The sequence below is a fragment of the Epinephelus moara genome, chromosome 11 (genome assembly GCF_006386435.1).
Source record: "Epinephelus moara isolate mb chromosome 11, YSFRI_EMoa_1.0, whole genome shotgun sequence".
In the NCBI taxonomy this organism is placed as follows: Eukaryota; Metazoa; Chordata; class Actinopteri; order Perciformes; family Serranidae; genus Epinephelus; species Epinephelus moara.
Window position 1 is genome coordinate 1369647 of NC_065516.1, and position 20494 is coordinate 1390140.

The window sequence follows — 20494 nt, forward strand, 5'->3', positions numbered from 1 at the left end:
GCAAATGTGTTCCTCATGAGGAGAGGCATCTCTGTGCAAAGTTTCATGTCTCTACCACATACGGGGCATGAGATATGCCCATTCAAAGTTTGACATTTCAGTGGGTTGCTATAGCGCCCCCTTTGGCCAATTGATGTAACATTGCTTCATTGGCATCCTCCCATGACCCTCTACCACTGTGCCAAATTTCACATGGATTGACCAAGTCAATCAAGTTTTTCTCTGCACTGTGTTCTACGTATTTCTTGGATTTTACTGGATTACTTTTCACTGACTGCTCAGTGTGCTTCCTGCTTTCATTTATCTTTTGTTGTATTTTTCTGTATAATGTTATTTTGGTTTTTGTTTTACTTTTCACTTTTTTTGTTGTTTATCTTTTTCCCTAAGTTCAGGGGAGGTCCATTTGTATGACTCTGTGGCTTCTTGACCTCTCCTGACACATTTCTTATTTTTTCTTTTTTACTATTTGGATTTTATGTAGCTTTATGTGTGTGCAAATTAAATGATATAATAAATAAAATAATACAATGTAACTGTACTCCATCACAAGTCAGTCTTGCATTCAGAATGTTACTGTCTTCATGCACTGTGCTCTTGTTTAAGTCTTTCCTCCTTCAACTCACTTAAAATGTTTACTACCACAATGGTTACATCTAATAAACAGCAATAAGGAGTTTAATCTCACCTGACTGGACCCAGGGGGCGTTGTGACATGCTGTTCCCTGATATTGTGACTTTAACCCCCTCCAGCCTCTCCTGTCTCCTCCTCTCCAGGTCGTGCCTCAGATCCCCCGGGCCTCGAACCGGCTGTTGTCACATCATTGAAAATCATCCATAAAGACGTTTTTTAACTAGATAACAGCAACTGCTGTCAACAGTCTCCACAGGTTGCCAAGTGTTAAACAAAGGGAGGTTTATTTACCTGCAAGGGTCCCAGTCTGGTGAACAGAGGCTCATCGTCTTCATCAAGCAGCGTGTTCATGTTTAAACTGAAGCCTCTGTAGAAAAAGAAAGCCAGCGAGAAAAATAAACATTATCTTTACTGATTCAGCACCTTTTAAAACAAAGATTAAACATTTAAAAACTAGAAACAATAATACCCAGTAAATAGTAAAATTTAAGTACAAAAATATAAAGTATGTTAAAAGAAATAAAAATTAAAAAAATGGATAAGACACATCCGTCCTGTAGAATTAAATCTAGGAGTTACATTAGTCAAAGAGGCCCTGACTATAAAAGCACAACCACAGGAAATCTACAGGAGGATCTCAGGCAGAAAGACACTTATCTTTCTTTGACAAGCATCTACTCACTAAGTTACTCCTGCACCTTTTAGTGCACAATATTAACTTGTTAATATATTAACTTGTTAATATTGTTATAAACTTGTTTTTTTTTGCTGTTGTTTACCTAGTTGATCACACATACTCAAGTTTGTCTTGACGGGATTATGATTACAGGATGTGAACATGCACCACCATTATAAACACTTTGATCACCAAAAACAATAAAACCCGTAAATCACCCTGCAACATACCGGTTCGAACTGAACCTCTCGTCCAACGTCAGCTCCTCTGTCTCCTCTTCAAGGTAGCCGCCTTTTTGGGGCGATGAGAATCGCTCATTCAGGGTGACCCCACCATCTCTGAAATACTGCTCTGTGAATGCAGACAAGAAACACTTTAACAATCTAAATATGTCCAGTATTTGTGGTATAAAGACAATCCAATCAGGGTCCTGGAGTTTCTCTTTATATACTTGGCAAAAGAAAAAATCATTTTGTAAAGCAGTGGAACACTTTATCAGGGCGTTTTGCACATTATGACACAGGTTGATAGCACTTACCAACTGTGGCCATCAAATTATATACTGATCATACATATAAAATCTACCATTTTCGAACTGATTTTGCTGCTGCAGTTGTAGTAGAAACCAGTATAAGGCCTGTAATCAACTGTAAAGCCACATCATATATAGATCTTTAATAGTGTAATATGCCTGTAAACTCAAGACTGTATTTGTGTGGCTGTAGATTAGATATAGCATGTGTAATCAGGGATCAAGACTGTTTTTGTGCAACAGAGTACATGCAGGCACATCCTATATTAAGTTCATATTGCATACAGAGAGTTGCCTTTCTATGGACAAGCAAAGCTGTTATAGGTGACTGATTAATACACATTGCTGAATGACTGCCAAGATGTTCACGTGTTGCATTCCTGAGTGGACTTCTTGCATTGTGATGGTCTCCAGTACTCAGCCTGGCTGAATCAGGAAGTAAATAACAGGCTGGGTAAAGTTAAGTGTTGCGACCTTATTAGGAGATGTTTGTAAGCAGAGACCATCTGAATAGTTGAAACAGTAACTTGATCCCCTTAGGGGAGAAGATGATAGCAGGATCCTCCAGAAGGGAACTGGAGAATAGGGTGCTTGATGAAGGTGGGACTGTGGACCAGAAAGGAAGGAAGGGGGGTGCTCAAAACAAAATCTAAATAAGTGACTAAAAACCAACCCACCGGGAGAGATAACTTTGCATCTTATCCCGCACCAGATCTTTGTGACTGTAATAAAGATTTTGAAGCTTCATATTTGCCTCCAAGAATCTTTTTTTTGATTGGAACTTTTGATTGGGGAAACCATAAAATCTTTTGAGATTTTCCAACACAGTAAACTGCTGATTTCGCAGCTTCCACCTGACCCCAGGAAAGTTTGATGTTTAAGCTAGTGTTGCTCTTTTCTTGAACTAGACTGCGATGTCACTTGGATAGAAACTCTACAAACAATGGTAAATGATTTCTAGTCTTCCAACCACTTAAGTGCCACTTACATTCACCCATTCACACACACATTGGTGGCTGAGGATACTGTACAAGGTGCCACCTTCTACTTAGTTTAAACCCACTCACACACTGGAGGAACAGCCATTAGGGGCAAATTGGGGCTCAGTTAGCCTGAGTGTCAGACTGAAGCTCCCAGAACCTTCAGTCTGACATGGCCTCCATTGAAGGCGATTTACAAGGGGGAGGGAATTTGATTTTTCCCTAACCAATCAGTAGAGATCAACGACTCACCCAGAATCTGACGTCATTAGTATCCATGCCTCGGGGGTGCAGAAAACAAGCGAGCATTGCCCGTTTAAAATGTCTCCGTCGTCGTGCACGCCCAGCTGCATCGCCGTTAAATCCAGTTTAGCAGCTTCCTTAATTTGGTCCTCCATTAACGCGAGTAGTGGCAAAATACCTCGATAGCATCGTTAATGTGGTCTGTAGGATCTGTAGCGGTCGCCATTGTTGCTATCCTCACCAGTTACCCACCGGCGCACAGCTTGACATCAGCGTGGCGCTGATTGGCTAATCGCTAGACCCGCCCCCACCCCCGGCATTCATTGGTCCGTCCAGCGTTTGGACGAGATAAATCGCAAATTCATTGAAGTATGCCAGACCAGAGATGCAAGCCTACTCAGTTGAGTGGGCGGGGTCTATGGTCTGGAACCAGGCTAGGGCTCAGTATCTTGCCCAAGAATACTTCCGCATGAAGATAGGAGGAGCTGTGGATCGAACCGCCGATCTTTTGATTAGTGGACGACCCGCTTTACCTCCTAAGCGACGATCACCCTGGCATTAAATTTTGTGACTGGTACAACTTTTGTGGGAGGTCTCCAATACAAATGGAGATCATATTCTGGTTTGTGCCTGTTCGTGGTACTGAAAATTTTAAATTCTAGTGCTTTACTTTTAGATATCTTAACACCAATTACACATACCAATATTTGTCCTCATACAGCCTGTTTCTGCTAAACAATATGCTTACCTGCATCTGCTTGAATATTTATTTGTTACAACTCAATCACATTTAGTACACCTAATTTTCAACATAGTTATATATACTGTTTTTTTCCCCCATCAAAACATTAAGCATGCTGCACTGACCTTTGACATGGTGCACCAATGTGATGATTTCCTGGGCAAAAGTCCCAGTGTGCATGGCGCTCTCCCGGTATGTCCCAGAGTGCTCCAGCATGGGCAGGAAGTCCAGACGCTGGCGACCCACATTGACCAGGTCTAAAGAGAGCTGCCTGTCTGAGGAGTAACACAGGGAGCTGCACAGGAGAGAAAGAAGAATGAAACCCAGTCGAGAGGTAAAACTTGTTCCCATCAAGATAAGCTCTAAATACGTACAGAGAAAATAAGTTTAATTTACTTTAAACTCACAATTTTCATTGCAATTTATGTCTATTTTCAACAGTGGGAGAACACTGCAGACCCTGAAGTAATTTTACAGTTTTTGCCTATTTTCAGTATTGTGAGAGGGCTGACAGTTATGCTACTTGATTTGTTTTGTATGGACATATAAACATCATGGTTAACTGACAATGGCTGAACTACTTCTTTGAAAGTCTCAATGCCACTAATTACTGTGGCCAGCAGAAAAATGGTTTTGTCCTGAAAGACAGAATATTAATATACTCAGTGTGAGCATATATTTGTATATTTTACCAATATGAACTTGATTGAAAAAAGATCTCTTTCCCTATCACATCACTAAAAAAGAATAAATAAAGCAACATCTTTACCTTACCCAACAAACTTACCTTTGACGATTTCACAAATGCTTACAATACCTACATCCTATATGTTGAATTAAAGAGGGGGATGTTCACCCTTTAAATGCACACGGAATCATACAAATTCATATCTTGTTTATAGATTTTTATAAAGGCGTAAAGTGGAAACAGAAATTTATTCCTCCGCTAGACTTTCCAAGAGGTATTATTGTTGGCATCACTGTCACAAAGACAAAGCGAACTGTCTTCCGTTCTCCATAGAGCCTAGACACTCCCAATTTTCACACATACTTTGCCATTTGTGCTACTGGGGATAGTAACTGCAAAGAGCTTACATTGATTCTCTTAGGTAACTGGGGATAGCTACTGAGGAAAACATAAGCTCTAGCCTTTTAACGTTTTGGTTGCACAGTGGCTGAGGCCCTTCCTTTATGCTGTAGAGTGAGCCTTCATTTTCAGGAGACGGCACCCAGTCTCCTGAAAATTTACACTGCACACAGTGAAGGTGAGGTAACCAATCTAAAGCCGATGCTGTCATTATTATTTAGCCATTTCATTTTGCACCCAACATTTACTTTATAATGATCAGCTTAAGCACAAAAAAACTTGTCTATTTCCACTTTAAAGTGAGAGCTGGAGGAGACCAAGATTCCCTCTCTCTTTTTATCAGACAGGTGAGTTAAAGGCTGGGTGAAAGTTCACACTTCTTTCTTCAGACATCTTACAACCACTACATTGGGTGGTGGACTCCAGTCATGTTGTCCAACTCCTTACTTGAATACTGCTAACATTTTTATCAGCCATCTTGTGCAGTCTTGATCAGCAATGACTCCTTGTGCTCTTGTTCCTCCAGGATTTGACTGATCCACTTTCAGCTTTTGAGGCCACTTGCTCTTGATTTCTTTTATGAGCAGGATCTAGGATACTGTTCATACTGTAAATTTCTCCTTTTGACAGCAATGATGACACTTTTTTCCTCCATTGATCAGAATAAATATGTATATTCATGATTATGATATCACTTCTTTTCAGTTTGATGATGTGAATGCTGACGGCTTCATTTTTTTCCTTTCAATTCTTGAAGTTGTCCTTCTTTCAGATTAAGATCTTCACATTAATGGCTTCACAGTATCAATGACACTTCAACTTCCTCCATTTTCCAGATATGTTGATTATATCTACGTACATGATTGTCCATTTCTGATTTTCCCATCACTGATGATGCTCTAATTTCTGCCCTCTAAACACTGATATTTATCTTCAAGGCTATAATTTCATTCTTCCTTTTAACAGCACAGATGTGCTCCAATTCATCAATTTCCCAGCATTGATAGTTTGAGGTTCAATTTCTTCTTTTAACCACTTGGATATTTCTCATTTTCACGTCATTTTGATGGCAGTAACACGGCTGCAGTCCATACATCGAATCCATATCCATTCATCATTATGATGATAATGTTCGTGGCTTCTGTATGGAAAATATTTATGTTCTGTGCTTTGATTTCTCCTTTCAAAAGCATTGTTTATGTTCATGGCTTCAATTTCTTCTTTTCAATGGCCTTCTTTACCAGCTATTTTCACAAGTAACTGAGATGCACAGCTCCTGCTGTTCAATGAAATCAGATGCAGGTGATTTCTTTTTTTGTTCATCCAATAGTTACTGTAGCAAGTTGGACAAAAACAAGACTCCTTAATTGTTCATGTTAGTCTGAACTTGAACGTGCATTCACACTGTGGACATGCTTTGAATCCTCTTCCCTAAATTAGTTTCCGATTAAATAGATACTGCCATTCTTCAAATATGTCTCAGTATTTGGCCAATTAAAGCAGTAGTTGATCTGCTCCATATACTCCCCTTCTTATCCACACCTTGGCAAATCATGCAAGAACATTTTCTGACCATAGTTGGTGTGTTTGTCTCCACATCCTCCACCGATAAATATATGCAGGTTCTTCTTATTTTCAAACATCAGATCTGGCATGTGGACCAACAGCTCCTGTCAAGCTCAAAGACATTCATCTTCCTGTCAAATATCTTGATTTATCCTGTTTAAATATTCCAAACACTTTAAAATCTTCATCGCAGAGCGCTTTTCCTTTAGCAACTGATTCCTTTCTCTGGTGTGCTCAAGTGATATTCCTCCATTACAATGCAGTGACGTTGCTTAATTGCCAAAACATGGACATCTTTCAATCTTTCTTTGACTTTTGTTAGCACCGTTTGACTTCAAAGTGACATTTTTCAGGAAACAGACATTTCTTCCCTCAGTTTCAGTAGTGTTGGGCTTATATTTCCTGATCCAGCTTTACAGACCACAACTGAAGTTTCTTCAAATGAGTCAGAGAATTATAAGCACAGACTGTGGAAATCATCTCAACCAGGAGCAAGATGTGCATCACCAACCAGGGGTGTTTAACAGAAAACGTGCATTGAAGAGATCATCACATATACGGCGTTATTTGACAAATTATGCCCTCCATTTTCACCCCAAAAAATGTTTTCCTTTTCTTGAGGTCTAAGACAAACCAAGAAACCACCTGACTGAGTGATGACATACTTCAACATCCCTTCAAACATACTTTTATAAAAAGGTAATGTTTGCAGGATGTGTCCTTTCACAGCAGGTTTCAGGAAAGAAAAGTATAATAACAAAGAATCAACGCCTGGTTCAGGCTTGTTTCTGGCTTCTGAGGAGTCCACATTGACTGTGTGATGGTCCTTTTCTACAGCCAGTATGATTTTAAAGTCTTGCTTCTTCTGTGTCCTGAAACACAACGCAATGGATGGCCAGTGGTTAACACGTGGGTACATCTGCTGCCTTGTGGTGTATGGCCTTTGACTGAATCCTGCCATAACCACCTCTCATTTATCGTCTTTTCCATCTGCCGCTCAGCTTGCTGATGCGTTCATTCAAGGCAACAATACTGTGTGCATTTGTCAGCCATCATTCAGATTATCCAGTGTTACCTATATTTTAATTTGTCCAAATGGTCCTCAGTAATTGTTTTTTTTCAGGTTTTCAATTCAGTCAGTGGTCTGCTTTTGGAGAAGCTGTGCTCACCTGTATCTGGCTTTGTGACTGAATACCAGATCCTTCCATTTCATCAGTGCATTAGCACAAAAGCCACACGAGAGCTGTTGGCCAGTTAATTCTCTCAGACAAGTTTCCAGCTGGTGAGTGATTCCTCTTATTTGTGTAGAATTGTACATGAATGATTTGCAAGTGATGCCAGCTTGTTTGTAACATCACTTTCCCAAAGACTCTCCAAAAACTCTTCAGTAATGTATTGTTCGACAGGGGTTTGATTTCTTCAGGTGTGAACTTTTCCTGTACTTCCACAGTAAAAGTAAAGCAGCATGTGACTCTTCCTGGTGTCAGTCCACAAATAATCTGAAAGATGCTTGTCTCACAGTATGCGTGAGAGAACACATTCCGAGAAGAGGCACAAACTGCAACAGAATCCGGTTCGATGAAAATGTATGTTCTGCCAGGGGATTTTCAACATGTTTCCACATTTCTTGATTCTTCCTTCAGCAACTTTCCATGTGCTCAGAAAAAAAAGTGTGAACTTTCCCCCTCACCCTTGATAATCTGATTGAAAAAATACTCTACCTGTTTTTGTTTACTGGTCGGCTCATGTCCACTTTGATGGTTAACGTTTCCTCTGAGACAACAGTCATGTTGTTGTTTTTCTGGTCGTTCCATCCTCGCTCCCTCTGACGAGGCATTTTGGGGTCCAAGTCATCTCTCTGAAGGTGCTGGTCCAGACGTCCAGGCCTGTGAGGTTCCCACTGCTGAGGTTGGTCTTCTTCTACCCAGTCAGGCTCACCTTCATGGGGATCCTCATAAGAATCTTCCCTGAAGGGCTGGTCACGTGGAAGATCTTGATATCCCTGTGAGGACTGCTGAAAGCGTGGTTGACTCCTGGGTGGTCCAGTCCTTCCACCCTGCCCGCGACTAAACTGCCCTCTCGCTGGACGAGGACCACCCCTCCCCCTGTTGTTCATGACACCACCTCGATTACCATATCTCACAGGGTTTGGTCTATCTTGTGGCACAGGGTTCCGCCTAGTTTCGTTATAGTTGGAGTCTCTCCAGTTATCTTGAAAATGGTGTCCTCTTCCAGCTTCCCGATCATCCAAACTGCTGTCCGACATCCTGAAACGCTCCTGAGAGGAGCCTATTGGACGGGGACTCCTCTGTCGATTAAAGTCAGGGTCAGGACCTCCGCGATCATCAAATTGTTCCCGCCGTGAAGGTTCTCTTCTGTTTGTGATGCCATGATCATGTTCAATGACAAGTGGTCCCGAGTGCCGATTGTCTCCACGGGGGAGGCTCCCCTGAGTGTCTCCTCCAAACCTATCTCTGGGTGTGTCCACTGAGTAACGCTGTTCCCCAAAGTCCACCTCATTCCTGTACCTGTGACAGCATAAGAGGATGATTCAACAATTATTCATGCTTATTATTCAACTTCACATCTGGTTTAAAATGTATACTCTAAATTAGCTTTGGGGTTATGTTACAGTCTGGTATCACATATCTGATTTACATATTACCACCTAACATGTAACTGTAATTCCTTCAACATTTAAAGTGCTGTTTGCATTAACAACTAGAGTGTGTAAAACCTAAGACATGCAGATTGTTTTTAAGAATCAGAAGGTTGCGCAGAAAGAAAACTTGAAGCCATGCAGACTACTAGTTAGACAGCATTTTGTGTTATGGAAAATAAGGCATGATGACAAACAGCGAGGAATTTGCTCTAAGGAAAATTAGAAAGATGAGAATCCTCTGCACTCTTCGTTTCCTTGCGACAGTGCTGGAAAGCATTTTGCTTAAAATTTACCCAAGATGAGTGGTGTCATCCATTTCTCTTCTTTGCCTTTTAAAGGGAGGGGTCCTCTCTTGATGTGAATCCTCTCTTCGCCTGTCTCTATCAGGGCCCTGTGTGTTCCTCCTCCCTCTTTCCCTACCTGCTCCCGCTCTTTGGTCTTCTGACCTTGCACTGGGACTGAGGTCACTGAACCTCCCTCGACCTCTGCCCTCCTCCTCTCTCCTCCAGCCTAACCCAGGCTCTCTCTGCTGGTGGTCTGAGTGAGACCTTGGTGTCTGTGGCAATCTTTCTCTTTTCAACCTCAGAGGCGACTGTGGTGACCTCCCCCGGTTTTCAAATTGCTGGAAGAGTTCTTTGAAGCCTCCTCTGCGTTTCTCTACTTCTCCTTCTCCATCACGTGGTGGGGAAAGCCTCCGGTCATCATCAAAGCCCATCCCATCATGATGGGGCGATGGCCTCCTACGGTAAAACTCCTCCTGATTTGGATGACGTTGATGCCTAAACCGACGGTCATCTGGAAAAGGAGGAGATCTTCTCTGGCCTTCAGGGTACATGTCCTCCCTGAAGTAGTCCCAATGTTCTTCAGGATCTTCTCTGTGGCGGTAGCTCCTGTCCGACGGATTCCCGTCCAGTTCGGCAATGACTTTGTGAGGATCAAAGTCGGGTTCCTCCCATGGGAACCTCCTAAAAAGTAAATTTCAAAAAACTCATGTCACCAGAAATATCAATAAATCAGCAACCACATTGTAATTTAATACAAAAACAAAACATAAACAAGTTGACTGCAGAGCATCATTTTTAAGTTTTATGTTACAAACATCCTCTGGGAAACAAATATGAAAATAAAATAATGGCAATGCAATTACCTGTAACGTGGTGATCTGGACCGTGGTCTTGACATTTTGTCAACCTTTAGGGAAAGTAGAGTTTTTAGTTTCAAAATTTAAGCTGCAGGCAAAACACAACTTACCACAGTACAGGCAGTTATTACTAAACTACTTTGTCTAATTAGTTATCGAGGAGAATTCTTTGCTCAATTTATTTAATGTTACAGAGTGTGACTGACAGTTAAAAAACTGTCCAATTTCTGTCAACAGGGACAAGTGTCTACCAAGGGTCACCACTACTGGGACCAAGTTTCAGAAGTTGAAATTCAGCCTAAAATAATATCTTATTTCAATAACAGAGGACACCTGTTTTAATAAGTGAATCTGAACAATCCTCAAAGCCTGAAGTTGAACAGCGGCGCAACAGACTGTAGTTATGTTATCTGGAGACAAATCTTTAGTTGCTCAAAAAGAAAAGATAATTTAACAACTGCTAGGAGACCATGGCTGGTTTTCTGAGATACAAAGGTATTTTCAGTTTTCCCAAATTTTTCAGCGTCGTTTAAATAGAGGTACACTACAAAACTGGTCAAAGCTAGTTTTTTGTTTTGTTGTTTTTTTCATTTTTCGCCATAAAGGTCTTTTTGTGGGGGAATGTAAGGGTCCAGGGACAGAGGATGTCATATACTTTACAGATTGCACAGCCCCTTGATAAATAAAACTGACTTGACTTAATTTTATTATTGCATAAGTTGTTTTAATTGTATTTCCAAGTGACCTTTAATAAAAAAAAATGACTCAGTGAGGCATTTAAGTCATTGCTTGACAGGTTTGAGGAGTTTGGTTTCAGGTAATGTTATCACAGCGGAAACATAAATACATTTGCCACGTTGTGCTATATACTAACATAATAACATACTCTTGTACGATATCAGACAGAATTGTCAAATCGTTTCAAGTCAACTCAGTGGGGTGGGCGGATCCCAAGGTCTGGCTCAGATTTAATGTCCAAAGCCACGGTAATAATACAACAAAGGACAATTTATGAGCGTCAACTTCTTTCACGATGACATGTGAAATATTACGTTAATTTTGAATTTCGTTAACAAACAAATGTTGTTACTCAACTTACCCATAGCTTAACAAATGCCTTTAGTGAACACACAAACTAACTTTAGCTACACGCCCTATTAAGTTTAGAGGGTGATTGTCCTTACCATGACATGGGTGGTGCCATGGTAGTGATTATATTATATTATACTCCAAAAACCATCAAAACATGATCAAAATCTCAAAGAAAATAATAAAATAAAGCTAACTGCTAGCTGGCTAACGCTAAAGCTAACTGGCAACTAGCTAAGGTTACGCAGTTGTCTTACCTTCGTCCCCGACACGCACCGGGCTACCGCGGCTAATGTTAGCTAAAACGACGACAAGTACAACAAAAAACCCAAATATACCAGTACGTTCTGTAAGACTAGTACCCTATTTGCTATCAGATATAAACCAAAATTAGCTGCACATGTGGTGTTTTTCATTAAGTGTGTAAGAAAATGGCTGTTGACCCGCTAACAGCCCATGCAGAGATGCATCCATAGAACCGCCGCAAGAGGAACTGAGTAGAACGCTTCCGGTAAGGTCTTTTCAGTATAAAAGTAATTGTTGAGCAAATCCACTGTTCTTTCATCTTATTATAAATATTTTACATGACTCAAATTATTTTGAAAAAGTGACTATCAGCAGTCAAAGTTAGTTCTGGCTCATGTTCGCCAGCTCAAAAATGAGCTGCTGGGCCCAAACCAAGCTCCATGTCTCCCACTCTCTTTGCAATGTGCACGACCCTCTATGCTTGTATGGCACCTTACCCCAGACTTGCAGAAGGATGCTGCAGAGGAATTTAAAGTTGCACTCATTGGTTCCCTAAGTATGTGCCAAAGAACTGTTGCAATTTGTATGTCATCATCGATATACCAGTGTCAGGGCAATTAGTTATTGTTTATAGTTACCCCTGCTTTCTTGGTTTGTTTGTTTATTTTAGTTTACTAATAACATTTGTCAACATACTTTTTTTTCCTTGTGGTAATTTTATTTCTTGTGTTTTATATTTTATATTTGCTTTTGTGTTGCATATTTAATTATGTGTTTCTGTTCTATGTTGTCTGTCTGTAATTTATGTTGCTGCCTGTCTTCACCAGGACACTTTTGAAAAGGAGATTTTTATTCTCTAGACTAGAGGTTTGTCTGGTTAAATAAATTGTCTTCTTCGGTTCAGTATTAACACCATTGACATAGTGAGTAAACTATTTGACTCGTCAGTTTTTACTTGTGAATTTAATATCTTAACTTACCATTACTTTTCCTGTCATTATCCTGACCAAAACAGGTATGTTCCCTGGGAAATGTTTATAATGAATAACGTTGGGTTTTATTGTGACCTTTGTCTCAAACATTAACAATGGTGTACCTCAGGGAGCCTTTGGAGGCCCAATACTTGCTGTCCGGAACCGCCAAAATACCACATCCACAACCTCTCTTGTCCAAAGTTTGAGAAGAGAAAAAAAATGAGATGGTTTATGTACAGTATGATCAATAATCATTAATAATAACCTTCAGTTAAATGCCTGGAATTATTATACGATTGCGGTTTGTGGCCAACTTTGGGTCATTTCAGCTGTCAGTACTCCTAATGGTGATTTAACAGGTCACAAACTCTGTTCTATTTTCGAACTTGAAAGGCCAGACAGGAAGTTGTGTTCTGTTATGTAGATGTATGTAAATATACGATCTGATATTTTTGGAGCAAAAACAGCTGTGCATGAAACTCAAGTAAAAATTAATTATTCACTTCAACTTTTGCAGGTCAGTTTTAATTTCAGTGCAGCATAAAGTCAACACACAGTGATATATAATGATAAATAAAAGTGGCTGCATTAAGCCCTACACTACATTTGTCAGTTCATCAGTCACTTGGTATGAATGTCAGTGATTTAACATCTTGTACAGCTTTGAAATCTTTAACAGTACTCTTCATTTCATATCCTCAACCCAAATTGTCTGTTTGCCATTATTATGCATTTATTTATCCAGCTCACTGACACAAATGGCTTGATGAAGTTTATTGTTCTTTTTCAGCAGTTATCCATGCACCACATCTACAATGATATATTCCACCAAGCTGCAGTGTCACAGAGTTAAGTAATATTAGGATAAACATTATGTCCTTTATTTTTACTTCATATACAAGGGGACCCTGGAGACCCTCTTACGATGAGCTTCAGCAGAATCTGGAGGAATAATGAGCTAACATGGAGAGAGGGACGCCAGCAGGAGAGTGAAAACATAAAATGAAGGTTGCAGCAGTGACGGGGAAACAGTTTTTCCCCTCAGTGTGGCACCTTGGAGGAGCAGGAGAGCTGCGTTTCCACAACAAGAAGGTTTTTGAAGAGCTCTCTTTGCACCTGGATTCAAATTTGATTCATTTCAATCTGTTCTTACATCCCCAAAAGTCCCTGTGACTCAGTTCATACTGTCAGCCATAGTTGCATTAACCTGCAGGGGCAAAAATGTGCTGTGGGCCCCTGCTGAGACTCCACACCAACACCACTACCACCAGCTAACTTGTCACCTTAAAGTTAACAAGTTAAACAGATTTATATAAGAATATACATTAATTGAGCACAATATAACTGTAAATAAAGGTGTTGTCATTGGACACTGAGGTCATGTTCTCAGTCTTATTTCTAAAACATTGGAAGGTTTATAATGACATGACAGAGAATACATTAAAGATAAGTTGTAGTTTGTGTTTTTTAAGGCTGATTCAAATATTTTTGACTGTTTTGATGGAGATCAATCACATAAACTATATAAGAAATTAATGAAATGCAGATTTTTTTTTTTTTTTTACTAAAATGATATATCTTGCACCAGACCATATTGTAATTGAACAGCTGTATAAATAGAATGTGATTTTCCAATCTGTATTACATCCACACATTTTGTGGAGGGTTTTATAAGCAGATTCTAATATTCTTCTATGATTTTAAGGCAAACTAATTACATTTGAAAAACTAAAATAATGTAAGATTCTCCATCACAGTATTATACCTGGTACTGAATCATAATGTGAGGAGATAAAAAGGAGAAAAAATACATAAAACAGAATATTTAAATAGATGAAATAGACTGTGATTTTCCTTACATACTCATAAGTTTGGTTGGTGGCTGGTCAAATAAACAGATAAAATAACATACATCAATTAATTAGTATTCTTAACCAGAATGACATGCCTGATACCAGGCCGCAATGGTGGGAGATGGAATCTACAAAAATAATATAACTGAACAAATAGAACATGATTTTCCTTAAATACTATTGAATAAATACAGTGAGTCTGGTTGGTGATTTTTTTTTTTAGGTGGGTGGGGCTCTGCTAGGGGAGTTTGGATCTATTACCTCAGTTTTTCTACAATCCTGCCTATGGCCTTGTTCATCCACACAGTAAACCTGGGGCTTTTGGGGCCCCAGAGAGTCTGTGGCCCTGCCAGTCTGTGGTGTAGTGGCATGCTTTGCCCTGCTGGTAATCCAATGTTGCTTTCACATAATTGCCATTTTCCCCTCACTTCCTTGTGATCTGTCTGATCAGGTGCAGCTTAAAATCAAACACAGACTTGCTCAGGGGATATTTTTTGTTCTTGTTTCTGTACTTCCAGGGTCTTTCTGTCGAAAAGGGCCTTTAAACAACAAAAGTGCACATGCTGGATGAAACAGCCTGAGGGCGAAGCACAGTGGAAGGGTTGTTTTGACTGCACAGAGGTTTAAGGCCTCAGAGGTGATGAGCTGCGAGGTGGTGACCGCTGTCTAACCCCAGACTCTGTTCTGAATTGGTGAGGTATATTTTAGTTGGGGGGAATGAGCTGAGGTGGAGATACCAGCATCGTTAGAGCAGTGAAACACATAACTACTGTAAGTGCACACTATAAATTGCAGCTAGCGTGGTTACAGTCAGTGCCAGACAAATACACAACACACTGTGTGAATATTTTCCCAACCTGCAGATAAAAATACAGGACATTTGACATAATTTTTTAGTTCCCCTCCAAGGTTTTCTTCATGTCCTCTCTGTGGGTCGTCCACAAAATGTCCAGCGATCAAGTGACAAGCAGCAGAAAAATCAAAGCGACAGGCTAAGTGTTATGGGTCAGCAGTGGGGTTATAATATCAGTCATTGATGGGGTTTTTTTTCTCCAGCGTCAGGGTGACAGGAAATCTACAGCAGTCTGGGTTTTTTATAGAAGTAGGAGTCGCTGTCAGCAGAAGAGATAAACACACAGGAACCATCAGAAACACTGACAGACAGAGAGAAGCTCCCACACACTGTTCAAGTACAGCTACAACCATTAACAGCTCAACTAGCTAGTCCTCACTGAAGATGCTACACAGGATTCACACAATAGTGTCTGTTTTTACAGCTTCCCCTCCAGATTAACTGCTACAGAGACGCTCCCTGACTCCTCCACCCAGTCGGATCTATTTACAAAGTTTTACAAAAGCAGGGATGAGATATTAAAGCAGGTGATAACTCGAGTGATATTTTGTGGCAGTGCATCTAGGCAATACTGGCTCCCACAGGTACAGAAGTAAAAAAAAAAGTCATGAAAAGATTAAGTGCAATGTCAGGGAGCTTTGTGAGATAATTAAATGCAAAAAATATGTAAATGAAAAGTGAAGTGTGCAGATTCCGGCTGCCACTGAGCTTGAATCCTCAGCTCATGCCTTTACAGTAAGTTTTATAACATGAACAAAATTTTTGTTGTCAGTAACTGTTACCAACAGGTTTTTGGGTAATACAATTACATCTACGTCACATAAGGCGTTACCACCTGAAATTAAGTGTTTGTTGTTTAAATTTTTTTATTCATCCACACCGTGCCGACTCTGCCAGTGTGTCACCAGTAAAAATATCCCCGAAAGGTTTTTGTGTCTTGTCCTGTCATGACAGGTGACATTAGGCAATAGAAGGGTGCCAGTGACCAGCACATCTGGGTGATGCCGTCCTGTGTGTTCACATATCTGTAACGTCTACTAAGTATCCCATTCTGGTTTGCATCTAAAGGCTGCTTGAAAGCAGCAGGGATAAGAAGACAGGCTCTGTTGTTTTTCCTCATCCAAGTGATCAACACATCTGGGTGATGCCGTCAATTGTCCTTTAGCATGTTGGATGTTTTTCCATTCACATCCTGGAGCCATGCTGACACACCGTCCCGTTCAGCTCTCTCCAGTGCTGTTGTAGCTGACCAACACATCGGGAACGGGCAGGTGTGTCTTCCAGCTCCGGTGTATTAATTTTTGGTCATCATAGTGACTGAGTCGCGAGGCAATCTGGTTGCTGTGCTAACCTCAGTACTTGTTTATTGTGTTTCATATAGTAGGCCCACAAACAGGTATCCCCATCTCATAATTTATCAGACTTTGATCTGCTGCCTGCCCCTCCCTGTGTTAATATAAGAGGATGATTTTAATAAATGTGATTTTGATTAATTTTAACTTTTTGTTTATGTAAAGGTGATTTTAATTTTTTTTTAAAAAAGGTAACCACTGCATGTGATTGCATGAATGGGCCAGATCTGCGCGCTGGAGAAGAGCCTTCATTTGGCTGTACAATATCACCTACTGGCTTTGTACATTAATGACCCGCAATACAGTTGAGCTTTCTTTGCTTTGATCTGCTGCTGTTAAACAACATGACCGCCTTCCACTTTATAATGCCCAGTCTTTGGTGAAAGTAACGCAAAAGTAGTGTTATAAGTAACGCATTATTTTTCAGAAAAAGAGACATCGTAATGTAACTAATTATTTTCAAATGAAGGTAACTAGTAATATGTATTGTATTACATTTTGAAAGTAACTTTCCCAACACTGCTGTAGTTTCCTTAGTTTACAGTCGTTTCACTTCCCTAAACTTTTTCATGACATGCAACAATGCTGATCCCACTTCCTACTCTGTCACATAACCATGTCATTAACATACTTCACATTATCTGCATGATTTTGTCAAACTGTGTTCTGTTTGTGAGAGTCAAAATTGCCCATGTGCACTGCCTCAAAAGTGGCCAGAAGCTTTACTGTTATACAGATGTGAAATTAGTTGTTCAGCATTTGTTCCTTGTGGAGATGATTGTTGTTGTTGTTGCAGACAGAGGTGACGGTTTCTTGGTCTGTTCCTCCTGTTTCTACCAGCTCCTGAGAAGGTCCTGAGAGAGAAACAAGACAAATTGGAAAACTGTTCAAACCTACCTTCAATTAATTTGTGATTTTAATCTTGTTTAACCTTTAATCTCACTGAAACACATTGCATAAGCGTATATATGCCCTACTCAGCAGAGTGACTTAGAAAACTGTGGACATACAGCACCCCAGATTTTCCTGGGAAACTCCTGTTTGTCATTGCCCTCTCGTGGCTTCCTCCTGGGGTCAATTCTCCCATATTTATCTCTGTGTTTAAGCCCTATGACTGTAAATGTCTATTGTGTCCACCAAGACAACATATACCTACACCTGGTATGCACGCCATACAGAAGAGAGCTGCTCATGTCTTGTTCTCAGTGGGAGAGAAGAGAACAATACTCATGCAAATTTCAGATGTCCTGGAAAGAAGCATTTTTGTTTCTTTTGGAAAGTTTTAAAGGAAAGAGGCATGCATTTTGTAAAAACTGCTACATTTATTTATTTATTTATTTTATTAGTTTATGCCAGAGATTCGTACAAGTTCTTTCCTGAGAATTAAAAGTATGATTAAAAATATTTACCATAAAAATGCTGTTGCAGTGTACTTATTATTTCATAATTTTCATTCTTTAAAAGTCACCAGAATACAGGAAACTCAAATGTTAAATGTGAAATCTAAATCCAAACGATTTTGTGGGCTTTAGTGGCAGCTAGTGATGATGAATATTGCAGATTGCAACCAGCTGAAACTCCTGGTTAGAATTCCTTCATTGTTCATTGTTCAAGAGGTTGTTACCAGGAGCTGAATTATCCACAGAGGTCTCTTTCTCTCCAAAACAAACAGACCAGGTGATAAAAACCAGTAAAAACACTGAATAAAGTAGTTTAATGTTACAAATGAGTGTTTCTCCCAAGCTGTTCCACTAGCACCTGCTAATGTGTGCTACGTTTCTTTCTCTGATAATTTCTGATCCAGACGTTCCGGAGGTTCTTACTGGGAGCTGAATTATCCGCAGAGGTGTTTTCCTCTCCAAAACAAACCATCGACCCAATGATATAAACTGGTAAAAACACTGAATAAAGCAGTTTCATGTTACAAATCAGTTTTTTTCGGAAGCTCTTACCACATAGGGTCTGTGAACTACAGTGGCCAAACCGAAAACACGATTCTTATTTTCAGGAAAACATACTTATCATATTGTATTCCATTTTCTTTCTAAATATAAATTGTTATATCTAAATGTTAAATCTAAACCAAAATGATTTTAAAACTAAAGTGATTTAGATTTTTAGATGCTGAGATAGCCTGACTTTTAACTCCAAAACACTGGATCCTACATTTCCCATGATGCAACGTGATAGCATCCTTCATAAGACTCTTCTTGCCTGGTAATCCCCCTGGTCTTTAATCCCCAGTGCCCCCAGTTTGTAATGCAGATTTTCTGTCAAAAAGTAAAGCTCCTTCAGAGGCACTGACAGCATTATAACACTGTTGTTACAGGCTAAACAGCACTAACCATGATGAGTAAACAGATTTCTACAGGTAAAAGACATAGAGGTTCTCTACCTGGCTACTGAACGTCCAGTTTGCTTGGGCCAACACTGTGGATGAGCTGGGAGGATTCAGAGGCGGCGCTGTAGGCTTGAATCAACAAGTTCTTGTTGAGGTCTCCGACTCCACTGCCAGCCTGCAGTTTGGGGTAGGGGGGCGATTCCGCGCCCTGTCGCTGTCCTCGCTGGGCATCAAGGTCCATCACATGCTCTTCAGTGAGAGGGGAAAACTCATGAGCGCTAGGCTGCTCGTCCCTGGACACTGGACTGATGGAGACAGATGGAGAACTTAAAGACACGATGATGACAGAGAAGGAATATTTTATTAAAAAAAAACACACCTTAAGTCATTTAATACATATTTTAAGGTTTTGTTATGAGGAACAAAATGACATCTGGATGAAAGCACTCTTCATATTTGTGTACTTTATGTATAAATGTTAAAATTGGATCTGGCATCGTTCCCTGACAATATATAAATCTCTCTCCTTACACCACCATCACCCAATACAAACTTTAGGCTGTTTGAATGAGCAGCATTCAAAACTTTGCGGACAGTGCACAAATGTACAAGCAGTGAGAAAAAAACCTACAACTTACCTTCAAAAACATGCTGAGTTAATGCTAAAATTAATGCTTGATTTAAAAGTGAATGACATAAAGCATGAAGTTCCTCAGAACACAGCCAGAGGTGTCTGAAAACACCTCTGGACACTTAAAACAATCTGAGAAAGACAAAGACGTCTTACCTGACGTCCATGGATTGGACTCCATCAGACAGCTCATCCACACAGCTCTTATTCTCCAGGGGTCCAAGCATGATGACAGGGGCTTCAGCTGGAGTCGGGGTGTCCTCCTCCGACGGGATTGCAACTTCTGGCCTCATGTCAGACGCTGTCAACAGGGGAAACTGATTGGTGAATATCATAATAGAGGTGCTGTAGTCCTGATTCAGGAACCTCTAACACCAGCGTATCTAAACACAGCACGACTTCTAACATCCAGTCTATATTTTTTGTTGTTTGATAGAACAAGAAAGTCTCCTCAGAGGAGATAAGACAAGCCTGTACTGATCCTCAGAGATAAATGAAATAAAAATCAGAAAAGAAATAAAAACAATAACTATACAAGAGCAATTTAAGTAAAAGAAATTACAAGGCAAGGGTGACAGTGGTGCAGCAGCAAGAAATAATATCTGTAAACTGTGTGCCCGAGAATAATTATATATAATAGTAAGTGATTATGTGATGGATACTTTGGGACATAATCTTATCTTACTATATAATGACGAAAACTCTGTCTGTCTGTTTGTCTGTGTGTGTGTGTGTGTGTGTGTGTGTGTGTGTGTCTGTGTGTTCCATGTTTTTCTCCTCACTGACTTGGTCAATCCATGTGAAATTTGGCACAGTGGTAGAGGGTCATGGGAGGATGCCAATGAAGCAATATTACATCAATTGGCCAAAGGGGGGCGCTATAGCAACCCATTGA

At 40.1% G+C, this 20494-nt stretch overlaps 2 protein-coding genes across 4 annotated transcripts in view; both read right to left on the bottom strand.

Moving 5' to 3' along the window:
• zgc:112982 (uncharacterized protein LOC503771 homolog) overlaps positions 1 to 11838 on the bottom strand; it is a 17558-nt gene extending 5720 nt beyond the window's left edge. The window contains exons 1-8 of the mRNA XM_050056982.1: positions 11607 to 11838; positions 10267 to 10310; positions 9413 to 10084; positions 8179 to 8985; positions 3930 to 4099; positions 1538 to 1658; positions 923 to 998; positions 686 to 807 (exon numbers count right to left, since the gene is read on the bottom strand). Coding sequence (XP_049912939.1) covers positions 686 to 807; positions 923 to 998; positions 1538 to 1658; positions 3930 to 4099; positions 8179 to 8985; positions 9413 to 10084; positions 10267 to 10301 — 2003 coding nt within the window. The 5' untranslated portion in view covers positions 10302 to 10310; positions 11607 to 11838. The remainder of the gene's footprint in view (positions 1 to 685; positions 808 to 922; positions 999 to 1537; positions 1659 to 3929; positions 4100 to 8178; positions 8986 to 9412; positions 10085 to 10266; positions 10311 to 11606) is intronic.
• A 1234-nt stretch (positions 11839 to 13072) lies between these two features.
• Positions 13073 to 20494, bottom strand: part of map7d2b (MAP7 domain containing 2b) — a 47643-nt gene continuing 40221 nt past the window's right edge. For 2 of the 3 annotated variants that reach the window (XM_050056988.1, XM_050056990.1), the window contains 3 exons: positions 19756 to 19900; positions 19023 to 19294; positions 13073 to 17481 (listed from right to left, as the gene is read on the bottom strand). In XM_050056988.1, the coding sequence (XP_049912945.1) occupies positions 19027 to 19294; positions 19756 to 19900 (413 nt within the window). In that variant the 3' untranslated portion in view covers positions 13073 to 17481; positions 19023 to 19026. The remainder of the gene's footprint in view (positions 17482 to 19022; positions 19295 to 19755; positions 19901 to 20494) is intronic. The other variant, XM_050056989.1, reaches the window with a different exon arrangement.